Source organism: Lontra canadensis, unplaced genomic scaffold (assembly GCF_010015895.1).
Source record: "Lontra canadensis isolate GAN:19392208 unplaced genomic scaffold, GSC_riverotter_1.0 scaffold98, whole genome shotgun sequence".
Classification (NCBI taxonomy): domain Eukaryota; kingdom Metazoa; phylum Chordata; class Mammalia; order Carnivora; family Mustelidae; genus Lontra; species Lontra canadensis.
In genome coordinates this window covers 2,393,294-2,407,313 of record NW_022631092.1, presented here as the reverse complement: position 1 = coordinate 2,407,313, position 14,020 = coordinate 2,393,294, and the positions used below count along the sequence as shown (strand labels likewise).

Genomic DNA, 14,020 nt, shown 5'->3' with positions numbered 1-14,020 from the left:
AAAAAAAAAAAAAAAAAAAAAAGGTACTTATTGAAACGTGCCAGAGGAACTACCTCTGAGGAGGGCATGGGAACATGGACGAAGGGGAAGCCAGTGTTGACAGTGGGGCTTTCAAATCCCGAATGTGATGGGCTCCATCCTCAGCGGCTAAGAGGTGCCCCAAATTGCTATTTAATATTTTTCTTTTAAATTCAATAGCCTAAGGAAATTTGCCCCACAGGCCAAGTTTATATTATGGCCAGTGGGAAAACCTGGATCAGCTTTCCTGGTCCAGGGTGTGCGTCCCTTTCCCTGATCCAGTGCTATATTTTCATTTTGACTGTTGATGGCACTTTGCTACCATCTTCATTATTTATCTTTACATTGTTATTCCTTTCCACGCATCCATCACTATCCTCTCAGAAACAACTGAATACAGCCAACTACACATTCCACCTGTTGTCTGCTGGGCTTTTGCTTGGGGCAGGCCAGGCAGAAGCAGCACTAAATACCAGTGGTACTGCCTTTTTTTTTTTTTTTTTTTTTTAAGATTTTATTTATTTGACAGGGAGAGATGACAAGTGGGCAGAGAGAGATGGGGGAGAAGCAGGCTCCCCGCTGAGCAGCGAGCCCGACACAGGACTCGATCCCAGGACCCCGAGATCACGACCTGGGCCGAAGGCAGAGGCCCAACCCACTGAGCCACCCAGGAACCCAGTGGTACTGCTTTTAAATCCATGTTTAGGAAGACCCGAGCCAACGCTTTAAGTCTGCGGTCTATAGAAACAAGCCTTTTGTTAGTGAGCTGGGTAATGGGAGTCTGGAATGAAGCGAGAGTGTGAGGGAGAGGGTGCTGTAGGGCGGGCATGCCAGCTGTGTTGAAACCTACCTGAGGGTCACCTTGCTTTTCCCTCAAAGCAGCAGAAGCGGATTTTTTATTCTGAAACTTACAGGGTCCTTTTTTAGCACAGAGTAGTAGGAGTGCAAAACGAACCGCACAGCAACAGTTGTTATGCCAATAATGGAACTCTTCCATGATTTAGAATAGATCAAAACATGTTCACATCTCATAAAAATGCCAACCAAGTCAATAATACAGGCTTTTTTGTTTTGTTTTGTTTTGAATTAAGCTCTGTGCCCAATGGGGGGTTTGAACTCCTGACCCAGAGATCAAGAGTCGCAGCTCTACTGGCTGAGCCAGCTGGGTGTCCCCCAAAGCTAACTTGTTTTACATTTAAAAAGTACTGCAAATGAAAATGGAACCCTTTGGGGCACCTGGATGGCTCAGTAAAGCTGTGACTCTTGATCTCTGGGTCATGAATTCAAGTCCCATGTTGGGTGTAGAGCTTAAAGAAAATGGAACACTTTTAGGCTCCCTGCTCACTGGCCAAAAGACACTAGCAGAGTGGAAAGGATTTAAAGGTATGTTGGAAGCTGCCTTTCTCCTTGGCATGATTATTATAAAAATTGAAGGAAAACTGAAAAGAGAACAACTTTTCCTCCAGATGTCCTGTCTTTTAACATGTCCAGGCATCACCTATAAATCTTTTGTTCCCTCTGTAACAAGTGTCTTCAGACTGGGGACACTGCTCTGGGCACTGAGCTGGGTAGAGAGCTAGGCTGTCTGCCTGGCTGGGACCACAGGTGTGGGAGGTTAGGACCTCGCCTGATGATGCAGAGGCCCTAGTCTGCCCTGTACACAGTGTTCCTGTAAGGTCTAGCAGCTTTGTTCCCTCACGAGCTAGACTCTGAGCTCTGTTTGCCTAGCAGTTTGGCTTGGTAGAATTCCCATGGGTTTCAGAGCCAGAACTGGATTAAATCACTTCCTGGCCCAAGGAACTTGACGTTGTCAGTAGAGTGGTATAATTGCTAGTGGGGAATAAATGAGATAATGGGGATATGTATGTCTCTGCCCAGAGCTTGGCACATCATAGATGCACAATCATGGCATCTGTTATTCTCTACATCTTGGACTTAGCATAGCAGCAGATCATCCAACCATTTCCCACATACTAGCTTTCAGCGTCATGGTCACAGGATGGCCGCTGTAATGTAGACACTGCATCTGCACTGAAGGCATTGAAGCAGGGAGGAGGAACGAGCAGGACATGCTGTCTGCTCTTTTTATCCAAAACCAAAAGCCTTCCCTCAGCTCCCCAGAATACTTGTCATGATCTGGTTGGCCAACTCTGGTCACTTGTATGGTATTGTGAAACTGTCCCCTTGAACATGGGGCACCAGGGCCACTTCTCTTAAAGTAAATGACCTGGGTCATTAGCTTTAATACTGATTCCTCGCACATTATTTTCATGCTGGAATCAGAGCACGTCTAGGGATGGGTTGGAGGCAGGGGTGCATCTGCCACTTCTCTGGGCAGAGTCTGGGCAGAAACAGCTTGAGGCTGAGAGGCGGCTGCAGGGAATTGACTATTAGAACAGAGATGCCTCCTGCACTTTCCCTGGCTCCGAAGCCGCCTCCTGCCATTACCTGCTCCCTGTGGATTTCTTCTCAGCCCGCCAGAGCCCTGCCTCTGGGCCAGGAAGCTGATCTCTGGGTTGGAACTGACCAGACTCCAACTGGGCTGCAGTATGGACTTGCGCCGGTAGGTGGTGCTGCAGCTAGAACACCCGCCGGATGTTCTAACCTCTTACTTCCAGCTTATCCCACAGTGCTTAGTGCAGGCTGGATGTTCAGGAATTGGTGGTGAATGAAAGAATGAATGAGTGAGACAAGAAGGACAGGTGACAAGGGGAGAGCTCATACTCCAGCATGAAGGCTCACTAAGTCAAGGGATTATACTCTAAAACGAATCCATTCGGAAGTTACAGGACACCGTACAGGATGGAGCAGACCGTGACTCCCTGTCCAGGGAACTGACATCCAAGATAACTGGTAACGTGCCTTTTGTGGCAAGGTCCCATTCCCTATGTTATGGAGCTACGTGGTGAAAGCCTATCCGTGGCTTTGAAATTGTCACAGCTTTGCTTCCTTTTCAGAGTGAAACATCTTTCAACCTAATATCAGAAAAATGTGACATTCTATCAATTCTTCGGGATCATCCTGAAAACAGGATTTACCAGAGGAAAATCCAGGTGAGACAGAGGTTTGCAGGGGAGAGGATCTTAGAGCTAATGTGCTGGAGCTGGGATTGGAGTCCGAGGTGCCACTTTGAAAGCAGAATGTCCTAGCCTTGGGGCCAGGCTCCCAGGCAAATTCAAGGGCTCCCAGAATATTTTGATGCTGGGCATTTGCCTCAGTGAGAAATCTTTTGGTTGCAATATATACAGCAATTTTTAAATTTTTTTAAAAGCTAGGTACTATCCTAAGTGCTTTATTTACTGAGCCATTATGTTGCAAAGCCAGTACTTTTATTATCCACATTTCACAGCTGAGGAAAGGGAAGCACAGATGTTAAATGGCAGGCCCACAGTCCTCCAGCTCGTCAGTGGAGAAGGTGGGACTCGGACAAGGAAGCCAGATCTCGTAAGCTGCATCCATAACCACAGTGCTAGGGCATCTCAGCAGCAAAGGGCCACTCCAGTTGGCCTTTGCAGAAGGGGAGTTTGCCAGAAGCGTGCAGGGGCACAGCTCACAAAACCAGGGCAGGAGCAGCAGCCTAGGCTCTGTCCACCTCTGGGGCAGCACGCTTCTGCTTCCCTCTGCTCACTGGGAGGACGGTCTCCTGCAGCCGCAGGGACTTGTGTACCCTGAAGCCCTCTCGGGAGAGGAGATGCGGATCTCACGGAGCATGACCTTCCCCGCGGGGCTGAGAGGGGCCCCATCAACCCCAAGCCTTCTCACTGCTGTGGTGGGAGCAGGGACTCCCCGACACCTTGAAGACCGTGCTTTGCTATCAAAACCTTGCTTGTAGCTCCAGGAGGCACCCAAGGAGACTCCAGGACATTTCAGAGGGAAATGGGCAGCTCAGAGCAGAGCTGGAAGTGGGTGGCCTGGGGAGGGCCACACCTTTTGAGACATGTTTGAAGGACTGGCCAGACTGCTTCGTTATGTCTGAGGCGGCCTCTTCTACGAACTCTGCAGACTCCTGGCTCCCTGCTCAGCTACACCCCAACCCACCCCCAAGGGCTTTGCTTAGCTGTGCCTTCCCTGTGCCATGCATACCACTTCTGCTCCTCTCAGTGCTACTCCTCCAGGAAGCCTTCCTAGACTTCTGATGCCACTGCTCCGAGGCACCCCCGTGTTTCCCCTGTCCTGTCATAGTTGTGTAATGGTCCATCTTCCCCAGACTGTAGGCTGCCAGAGGGTGGGCCATGACCCGTTCATCCCTCGGTGCCTGCCACAAGGACCGGCTCAGCGTGGTTTTCCGCGTGATGGAGGACAGCTGGGAGACTGTGAAGGCTCTGAGAGGCGGCAGCAGGTGCCACCTGGGGGAGGTAGGGGCCCTGGCCCCCCCACAGGACACGACACGACGGGTGATGGTGCTGCAGACGTCCACACTTCCTTCTCTGCCCCACAGGAACTCAGCAAAAGGTTCACCGCGATCCGCAAGACCAAGGGGGATGGGAACTGCTTCTACCGGGCCTTGGGCTACTCCTACCTGGAGTCCCTGCTGGGGAAGAGCAGGGAGGTCCTCAAGTGAGTGGACGTAAGGGACTGCCGGGTAGGCTTGGGTGCCCTGGGTCTCCCTGATGGGGTTTCCTAGGCACAGGCCTGCCAAACCTGGGGAGTGAGCTGCCGTGGGGGCGGGGTGGGGCAGCCATGCGGTCCGGGTGGAACCAGTGACTTAAGTTCGCTTAGGTGGGTCGCACTGCTTGCCTCTGAAGACTCACTCCAAGAGAAAAAACAATGCTTTGCCTATGCTGAGTGATTTCAGCTGCCCCTGTTCTGAAAGGTGTGTAGCCAGGTATCTACCTAGTCAGGCCTTGGGTCCTGACCCGATGCTGAGGAAGGTCTCTGTCCAGCAGCTGTTCCCAAGAGCGACCCTTTAGACCTTTGTATAGGCTCAAGTCAGGGCCTCTATTGCGTCACCATTTGCTCAAACTGCCTGGACCTTTTGAACGTGGTACCAATTCGGTCTGTCTAGGGCAGGCTTCTGTTTCTCCCCAACTCCCGGGAGATGTTGCCAGGTCTCAGAACACAGCAAGGAGCTGAAAGACCTACTTCTTGATTTTGGAGCTCTCACTGCCCTGAGAGGATCAGATGAAGCCCTCCCCATTCCCCCACCACACACAGGAACAGAGTGGCCGTAGGTCAGAGTACTCAGGCTTGATCCTTGGACCTTGGTGTCAGACCTGCTTTGTGAGGGCAGCTTTCTCAACAGCAGCACTATTCTGGTATTTTGGGCTCGATCATTCTTGTTGTGGGTCGGTCCTGGGCAGTATAGGGTGGTTAGTAGTGTCCCTTGCATCCACCCGCTAGATGCCCCTAAAGCACCTTCCTCCCCAAGCCATGACCATCAAAAATGTCTCCAGATTCCATCAGAAACCTCTTTGGTTGTGGCAAAGTCAACCCTGATTGAGAATGGCTAGGTTAAGATAATCATCTCCTGGTCAAAATACAGATTCCCTCAAAAGGAATAGAAATTAGGCCACTGTTCTTTATTTGGAATGAGTCATTCTTGGACAGACTGACTGAGTCCCTTTTGATGGAGTCCCCTATCTCAAGTCACTTTCCTCCTCCATCTCCCCCCAGCTCTGCAAGGTCAAGACTTTGCAGTCCAGTGCAGGGCTTTTTTCCCACTGTGTCCCCCAGAGCTGTGCCATGCTGAGGTCCAGGGTCCACTCTACCTTACTTGCTGTGTCTGTGTGACTTTGGGCAAGTAACCACAGCTCTCTAAGCCTCAGTTTCCACATTTGCGGAACGTGGGTAACCCTGCATACTCAGGGTGTTTGGAGGACTCAGCAAGGTGATGCTCGCAAAGCCCAGCCCTGAATGCTGGGCTTCACCCTTGCACTCCTTCCAGGGCACCCTCCCTCCCTGCAGTCATCACCTACAGGACCCCACACACAGACCCCACTGTAGGCCTTGGGGATGCAGCAGAGAACAAGAGAGAAACTTCCTGCCTCTGGAGCAGGCACGCTAGCAGGAGAAAACAGACCGCATGTGATGTCAGATGGCAAGAAGTGTTGAAGACAAAAACCAGATGGGGAAGGTGGCAAAGTTGTTAGGATGGAGGCGGGGGGTGCTACAGTTTTAAGTAGGGGTTGGAGGTAAGTGGGGAGTGCCTCATGGGCCTCTATAAAGACCCTGAATTTCAGCCTGAAAGAGATGGATCCTCTAAGGGTCTGAACAGAGCATCGCCTGGCCTGCTGGCCACTATCCACAGGACAGACTGGGAGGGCACAGCAGGGGATGTGCTCGGAGAAGGGAGAGGATAGTGGGCAGCTTGGGAGGACGGAGGGGATGGGCTGGATTCCAGATTCCTGTAGTCAACAGGACTTGCTCATGGTTAGGTGGGGTGCGCGAGCTGAGAGGAGTCCAGGATGACGGCTAAGTGTGTTGCCAAAGTGTTCTCAGGATGGAAAAGCCACTTGTTGCAGAGGGGGACTGGGAAGATTGGGAGCTCCGTTTTGGTGATGCTGAGTCCAGAATGTCTGCGAGCCTTCCCGCAGGAGTGTCCACTGGGCAGTAAGATGTTCAGGGTGGTGGTACCCCATTTTACAGTTGAGTACAGAGAGCCTTGGGAAGGTTACAAGCCTTGCCCAAGGTCACAGTGAAGCTGGCGGTGCTGCAGAGAGAGCCTCGCCCAAGTCCCAGGGCCGTCCTCCTTCCCCGCACTCATCTTGCTGGGTGGGAGTCCTGGCCTGGTCTTGGCTGGGCCTGTGTGGCACTCATCAGTCCTCGGTACAGGGGTCAGCAGTCATAGGTGAGCAATCAATGTGGGAATGCAGCTGGGGTTCAGGGAGGGTAAGGTGGGGGGGACTAAAGCCCAAGGGCAGCTGAACAGCAGGGCTGCAAACTGCCAGCACAGGGGGTCCCCCCCACCCACTCTAGACAGCACAGACCTCCTCCTCCTGGTTTAGATGTTTGCGCTCCACACATGCCACCCCTCTCCTCTCTGCCCCCTCCCCTGCAACAAGAACACTGAGCCTCCCCCTCAGGCCTTTAGTCCCTTGTGAAAACCCCCTTCCTGTCCCATTGGGAGGCCAGCCTCCGTTCCCAGGGGATAGACTGCACTACAGCCAGCGGCAGCTGGGCGCCCCCCAGAGCCTCCTGCTTGGTTCCTCTAGCACGGGCTGTTCCCGTCCCTCCAAGGACCAGTCGCTTGTTCCGTACCTCATGTCTGCTGCTGCTCCTCACCATGCCCCCAAGTGCCGGGCTGGTCTCGGAAGGGGGAGGCACTGAGAGGGGCCTGCCGGGGAGCAGAGAGGGATGAGCCAGCACTGACAGAGCAAGGGCCATTGGACCGGGTTTAAAAGGTGGCCAGCGCCGACAAAGCTTTCAGAGCTGTGGGGCACGGAGGCCTGACTGGTGGTGTTAACCCTTTCTGTGGTATAAATACTCCTTTTGTGACTGGTTTTCAGGCTACTACCACGGGGTCACGAGCGGGGAGCAAGGAAGAGATAAACACATCCCACAGCCCAGACCTATCTCCACCACCACACACAACAAACAGCACCTCAAGGGCAGAAATAATTAGGAAACTGAGTTTTGAATATTTACCTTTGTGTTATAGTATACTTTAAGTAATGTTTATCTTTAACACCTGGCTGAAAAAATCTTGAAAACCGAACAATTAGCTCTTGTGAGTAAGTATAGGCCGCTGGTTGATGGAACAGGGTGCCAGGAAATGCAATGCAAATGGCGAGTGGCCCTAGGGTGGGAAGGAAGTTGAGAAGGGAGAGGAGGTTGGGGAGTTAGGCTGGGGTCCTCCCTTGGACATTTGTGCTGAGGAGCTGTGTCCTGTGGGAGAAGGCTGTCCTAGGTCACTCCGGAGGTCCCTGTGAAGGGACTGGGAGCACGGGAAGATTGGGCATGGCCCTGGCCAGAGATGGTGGTCATATGGCAAGAACTATGGGGACAGGAAGGAGAGACAGAGTTCAGGAAGCTTTGGAAGCTAGAAGCAACATGTCTGGGAGTGGGTAGTGACTACCTCAATCTCCTAATCTGTGAAATGGGTACTGTATATGCTGGGGAGGACAGAACTCCGTGTGTTACCCAGACCGTGGCGTGGAAGTGCTCTGAAAGGGAGAAGGCAGCTGAGGAGGGGTGTGTCACTAACAGGGACTGCCTTCTCCCGTTAGTGACACACCCCTCCTCAGGTGTTGGGAGAATTGGGTGAGAGTGGGAAGACATTGTCACAGCAGTGTTCCATCATCACTTCCCCATAAGCCATCCGTCTAACCCCTGTAGGTTCAAAGAACGTGTCCTGCAGACCCCAAATGACCTTCTGGCTGCTGGGTTTGAGGAGCACAAGTTCCGAAACTTCTTTAATGCTGTAAGTTAACCTGGGCAGGATGGCTGAGGGTCTAGGTGCTTCTATGTTGGCAGAGCAGAGAGGAATGGGCAGTGGCTGGAGCCCCCCACAGCCCATGGCTCCGCAGTTGTGTCCCTGCTCCTCCCAGCTGGAGGACAGCTGCTTTCTGCGTGTTGGGACAGGGAATCCAGGGCCCTGCCCTCCTATAGGGAGGAAGTACCTCCTTTGGGGCAGTAGCTCTCAGGCTGGAAACATTCCGCCCCCCTTCCCTCTCCACCCTACTCCTTTAGTAAAGGGGGCGGGGTTGGAGGATTATACATAAGAATCCCAGTCACCACAGTGACGGGAGGAGACCCAACCACTGTCCCCTAGACAGGACTCTGGGCTAAGGTACACACTGCAGGGCATTTCCAACCCTCTACTTAGCTTTGGTCCCAGACTGACTTTGGTAACTCAATTTGAGGATTTAGAAATGGAAATACACATGGTGGGGGGGGGGGCCCTAGGCAGAGAGTCCCGTGGGGGAGGGTGGGTCCTGCCTGTGTCTCCCAGCTGACAGCCCGGCGGGGTCCAGTTTTACAGCGCGGTGGAGCTGGTGGAGAAGGACGGCTCAGCGCGCAGCCTGCTGAAGGCGTTCAACGACCAGAGCGCCTCGGACCAGATCGTGCAGTTTCTGCGCCTGCTCACCTCCGCCTTCATCAAGAACCGCGCGGAATTCTTCCGACACTTCATTGATGAGGAGATGGACATCAAGGATTTCTGTACTCAGGTAGGTCCTCAGGGTCTCGAGCTCTGGGGACTCGGCCCACAGCCCTGGGACCTGCTGTGGAATACCCAGCTCGTGCGATTGTACACACTGGGGAGGACAAGGCAGTCAGCGTGTGGGCCGTGCGGAAGTGCTGTGAAAGCCCCTCTCCCCTCAGGAGACTTGAGTGCCATCATCCCTAGCCAGGGGACTTCATGTCGCATCTGCATTTGTAATTGGAAGAACAAGATTAGCAAGCCAGAAACAGATCCTACTTACACTGCCTGAACTATGGCTCTGGGCAAGTACTTCCCCCACCCAGGCCTCGGATTTCCCATGTGAGAACCGAGGGCCTTGGACTGCCCTGTTTACAGAATTGGAGAGCAGCAGCCCCCGAGTCACATGTGTCTTAAGATGTGTTTTGTTTGTGATGGACGGTATTTATCTAAACGGATCTGCCAACATTTAATCCCTGGGCAGCTCTCTTGACTCTGATTTCTCTCGGAATCCAGCTCCCAGGGCCTTATTCTGCATGGCCGCAACCAGCAGGAGTGGAGTGGCAGCCGCCCCTGTTAGGTGGGACAAACTTGCCAGCCTGCCAGCATCTCTGCCTCTCTGTGGCCTCTTCAGCATTCAGACTCACTCACTCGCCTAGCCCTCTGTGAAATCCCTTCATGACCGTCCTTGTCTGCTGAAATTCTTTGGTTCTGTGCATTACCAAGCCAAAGCTCAAAAATTCTTGTCTACCTCCATCCCGATTCTTCAAAGTAGTGTTCTCTTCTCACATACCACTAGAGTCTGGAATCTAAAAGATCCAGATTCAAGCCTTGCAGTTCTGCTGGGTTTCTGGCTGCTCTTCCTCAGTTTCCTTTTCTAGAAACTAGGCATGGCAGTACCCACCTGAGGAGCTGTTGTGAAGATAACCCAGCATAGATGCTTAGACCCAGGGCCGTGAAAGCCAGGGATGGACTTCTCATTTGTCCTCTGCCAGGCCCCCTTCCTAATCTGGGTTTGTTTTTTTCGTTTTGGCCTTTGCAGGAAGTGGAGCCCATGGCCATGGAGTGTGACCACATCCAGATCACAGCCCTGTCTCAGGCACTGAACATCGCCCTGCAGGTGGAGTATGTGGATGAGATGGACACGGCCCTGAACCACCACGTGTTCCCCGAGGCTGCCACCCCTTCCGTTTACCTGCTCTATAAAACATCCCACTACAACATCCTTTATGCAGCCGATAAACATTGATTAATTTTAGGCCATGCAGTGGAGCCTGTCACCTAACGGGACTGCATTCTAAATGGAACATTCCGACTTTTCAATTTTTTAAGCAACTTAAACTATAGTTAGAAAATGTACAGCCTTTTGGGCAAAGTCACTGGGAATGAGGACTACCCACCATGGACTGTGGTAACTTAGTGGTACTGTTAATATTTATTTTCATGGAGGATCAAATGCTTTCTAACTCAGGGCTACAAAGCCAGAACCTCTGGCTCTGCTCCCAGTTCCCTGAGACCCTGGGCAGGTCACCTCCCCTCTCTGGACCCATTTCTTCATCTGGAGAAGGTTCTTGCCAGTACTGACATTCTGTTGTTGTATAAAAAATAGGGCCCTCTGGTTTCCTTTCTGTGCCTCTCTAATGGGGAGGAAAAGCTCAAGGTCAGCTGTCTTCGGTGACTTTCCAGTTCTACAGAAAAGGATCCAGTCCCATCAGCTGTTAGACTGGACATTGGTGGATGGCTGACTGAAGTGTTGGCCAGTTGGCCAATGTGAGGGCTTCAGCATGGTTCCAAACATTCACCAGGGAAGTGTTTTCTCACCCTAACCTAAGGAGAAAAGGACTTTTATGCCAAAGTTTAAAAAGGGGCCTTCAGCACGAAGCTCAAGTTGTTGTGGCCTCCCCTCCTCTCTACCTCTCAGGGCCAGACCTGCTTGCTTTTGGGCAGGCCCTTCAGGATTCTGCAGCTCAGCCTCACCGAACCGGCTCAAGGAAGGCTGGGGTCTGGGACCAGGAAGCTGTCTCGCCATCCCCAACAGCCTGGAAGTAGAACCTAGGTAATCCGCCAGGTGGAGACAGCAGTACAGGCAGCCACAGACTCCAGCTGGGCAGGGCAGACAAGTTTTGCAAGCTTGTCTGCAGCTTCTTTCCCGTTTCCCCCTTCTGCTCGGTGTTGGGGACTGGCAGAAAGCTAGGTGGGAAAGAACAGCCAAGCTGAGGTAACTGGCAAGGAGGGAGATTTGCTGTGGAAACTGCCTAGAAGCCAAGAGCCCAGGTCGGCGGCCTCCTTCGTTTGTTCCCCTGGGCATTCCCCTTAGTAACTAGCCTTGTCACCTTGCTGCCCCCCCGGGGACCTTGAAGAGCCCAGCTGATCTGTGGTACTGCTAGCAAGTGCGCTTCCTCTGTGGGAGGAAATGGAGACCATACAAGTGTGGAACTGCCCACGGGGGTGCTCCCCTGACCCAAGGTGTTTTCTCGCAAGTTCCATTTTTCAGGGATTTCTGAGAATCCACCCTGCATGTCTACTGGCAGCCAGACCATACACAAGGACTGGGTAGCAGACTGCTGAGGCCTTGTATACAAACGGCAGATTTGTATCATTCTTCTACCTTTGTGAAGACCGATGTTAGGGTGCTTTAATGCCAGGCAGGGACCCAGGTTCCCCCACTGCATTAGCTGGAGCTTAAACCCAAGGGTTCACACTAAGTGATCATGTCACTTTTCCACAGGAATGTAAACCTGACCTTGATCTCTGAATTGGTGATGTCCCACCCTGCTCTGGGTAGGAATGCTAGGATCTGTGACAAACACACTGGAAGAACGGGGGAAATGCTATGTGACTTATGACTGTCAGGATCCCCAATTTTCAAATCAAAGGGTATGAACACAGCACCAGGCTGAATGCCCGTGGCTGCTGAGGGTCTGCAGGACGGTCCGTGCCTCCAACTGGGCTCTCACACCTGGCATAAGCAGCAGCGGCCACTTCTTGGCATGCTCACAAAAGTAGAGATTTCTCTTTGGCAGACTGGCTGGAGAAATTCCCTCTCAGGCTTCCTATGCTGTGCTTCCAGGTCTAAGCCCACCAGTGCTCCCATGGGACTCTCTTCCAGAAGAGTTCCTATCCGTTTCGAATCAGAATGCCACGGGCAAATTATTTTCATGTTCTTACAATGTGCTTCCCCCTTTTCCCACAAAACCACTGGTCCAATCCAAGCCATGGCTCTCTGCCCTCACATCCAACCTCAGATGGTCTAAGGCAAGCACCGATGCTGAATAAGGGAGTAGCAGAATTCAGGAACTTGTTCAAATCCAGCCATCTGGGGAGGTTACTTTGCTTGTCTACAGCAGCCAGTTATGCTGGCATTCAAACCTCCTGGACAGTTCTGCACCCACCTCACCAACCCCTCTCTGTGCAGACCAAAAGGGGGCAGGAGAGTTGCTTCGAGAGTCTGTATACTGCACATTTATTACTTTCTTTCCAAAGGAAACTTTATAAATGGGAATGTTTAGCAACAAAAAGAACAAACTGTCCTTGCTTTTGACTGGGTTCCTATTATAAGCACAGAGGGCTTCTGGAGCCAGACCCGCCTGGGTTTGAATCTCCCCTTTCCACAAGCTCTCGGCCAAGAACTTCATCTCTGAGCCCTAATTCCCACATCAGTGAAATGGAGACAGTACCTACGCAGCACAGGATCACTGGTTAAAGTGGAACAAGATTATGTGTGAGACTAGACACCCAGTGCTCTACAAGCAGGGAAGCAGAACACTTGCTGCAATGCGGGCAGGTACTTCCTTGGCAGGGAGAAACTCTGGCTTCCCCAACAGGGAAGTGTCAGGACCCATGAGACAAGTCTAAGAACCGTTCTCTCACTGCGCAAAATGGGGGCAGCAGCTGTGGCTCAGTGAGCAGCTGGTGGGGAGAGGGGGAGTGGGATGGGCAGGCCCTACAGCTTCTCCTGGCGGTTGGTGGAAACATTTTCCTGCATTAAAATGGTTTCCATGACAACCTTTGTCCTGGTTTCTTAGTATTTGGTATCTGACATGCACTGAAGATCACCACTCTCCCATGGGGCTTATCTGTATGAGTGGATCAGCAGAGCGCGGGTTCTCATTTAGTGGAAGATCCAGATACTCGGGAACTTCTGCCTTTGGGCTGGAGGTGCCAAAGAAACCACAGGACTCCCCAAAGCTTTACATCATCAGGTCAAAGAACAGAACTGCCAAGAATGCTACCTTAGCTTTAGAACTAACTCTCCTTAACGTAGGACTTACCCTGCAAAAAAATAAGAGCATCTGCTGCTAAAGGACGAGGGCTACATGTCAACAGACATCAGTGGGTCTGTCTGGCCTGTGATCAGTAGCCTCAGGCCTCTCGTGACTCAGGTACTGCCAAGGTTCCTGAAGGCTGCTCAAACTGCCACTGTATCATCTGGGTAATGGTGAGTCCCCTACCACCACAGCTCCACCAGCTGTCACCCAAGAAACGATCTCACAGACTAGGATTGTTTTCTACTGCATTCTCCTCCCTGGGTCACTGGTGACCCTGGGGAGACATTCCTTGACAACACTGCTGTCCTTTTAAGACTGAAGCAGTTTTCTGAACATGCCCACAAGGAAATACCCACGGTTTTGATCGCAGGCCTGCCACTTGGCCGCTCTGTGATCTGAGCCAAGTCTAAATCACTCAGTGTCAACTTTCTCAACTACAAAAAGGTATCAGGACTTGTATCTCAGAGGCCTGTTAGAAACCAAATGATGAAACAGATGAAAATGCCTAACAGTGCTTGGTACTTGATCAGCACTCAAGGACAGCTGACTCTGTCCAACTGTCCTACTGTAGTTACCCAGAGGGGCTGAGGGAACACTACTGCCATCCTGCCATCCTGCCAACCATGAAGTCAAGGGGACCTGTGTTGAGACCAGC

The 14,020-nt window shown here is 52.0% G+C and overlaps 1 protein-coding gene across 3 annotated transcripts in view; it reads left to right on the top strand.

Moving 5' to 3' along the window:
- Nucleotides 1-10,692, top strand: part of OTUB2 (OTU deubiquitinase, ubiquitin aldehyde binding 2) — a 17,586-nt gene extending 6,894 nt beyond the window's left edge. For 2 of the 3 annotated variants that reach the window (XM_032837317.1, XM_032837316.1), the window contains exons 2-6: nucleotides 2,976-3,071; nucleotides 4,457-4,575; nucleotides 8,293-8,377; nucleotides 8,931-9,125; nucleotides 10,140-10,692. In XM_032837317.1, the coding sequence (XP_032693208.1) occupies nucleotides 2,976-3,071; nucleotides 4,457-4,575; nucleotides 8,293-8,377; nucleotides 8,931-9,125; nucleotides 10,140-10,346 (702 nt within the window). In that variant the 3' untranslated portion in view covers nucleotides 10,347-10,692. Of the gene's footprint in view, nucleotides 1-2,419; nucleotides 2,582-2,975; nucleotides 3,072-4,456; nucleotides 4,576-8,292; nucleotides 8,378-8,930; nucleotides 9,126-10,139 lie in introns of those variants that run through there. The other variant, XM_032837315.1, reaches the window with a different exon arrangement.
- The last annotated feature ends 3,328 nt before the right edge of the window (nucleotides 10,693-14,020 follow it).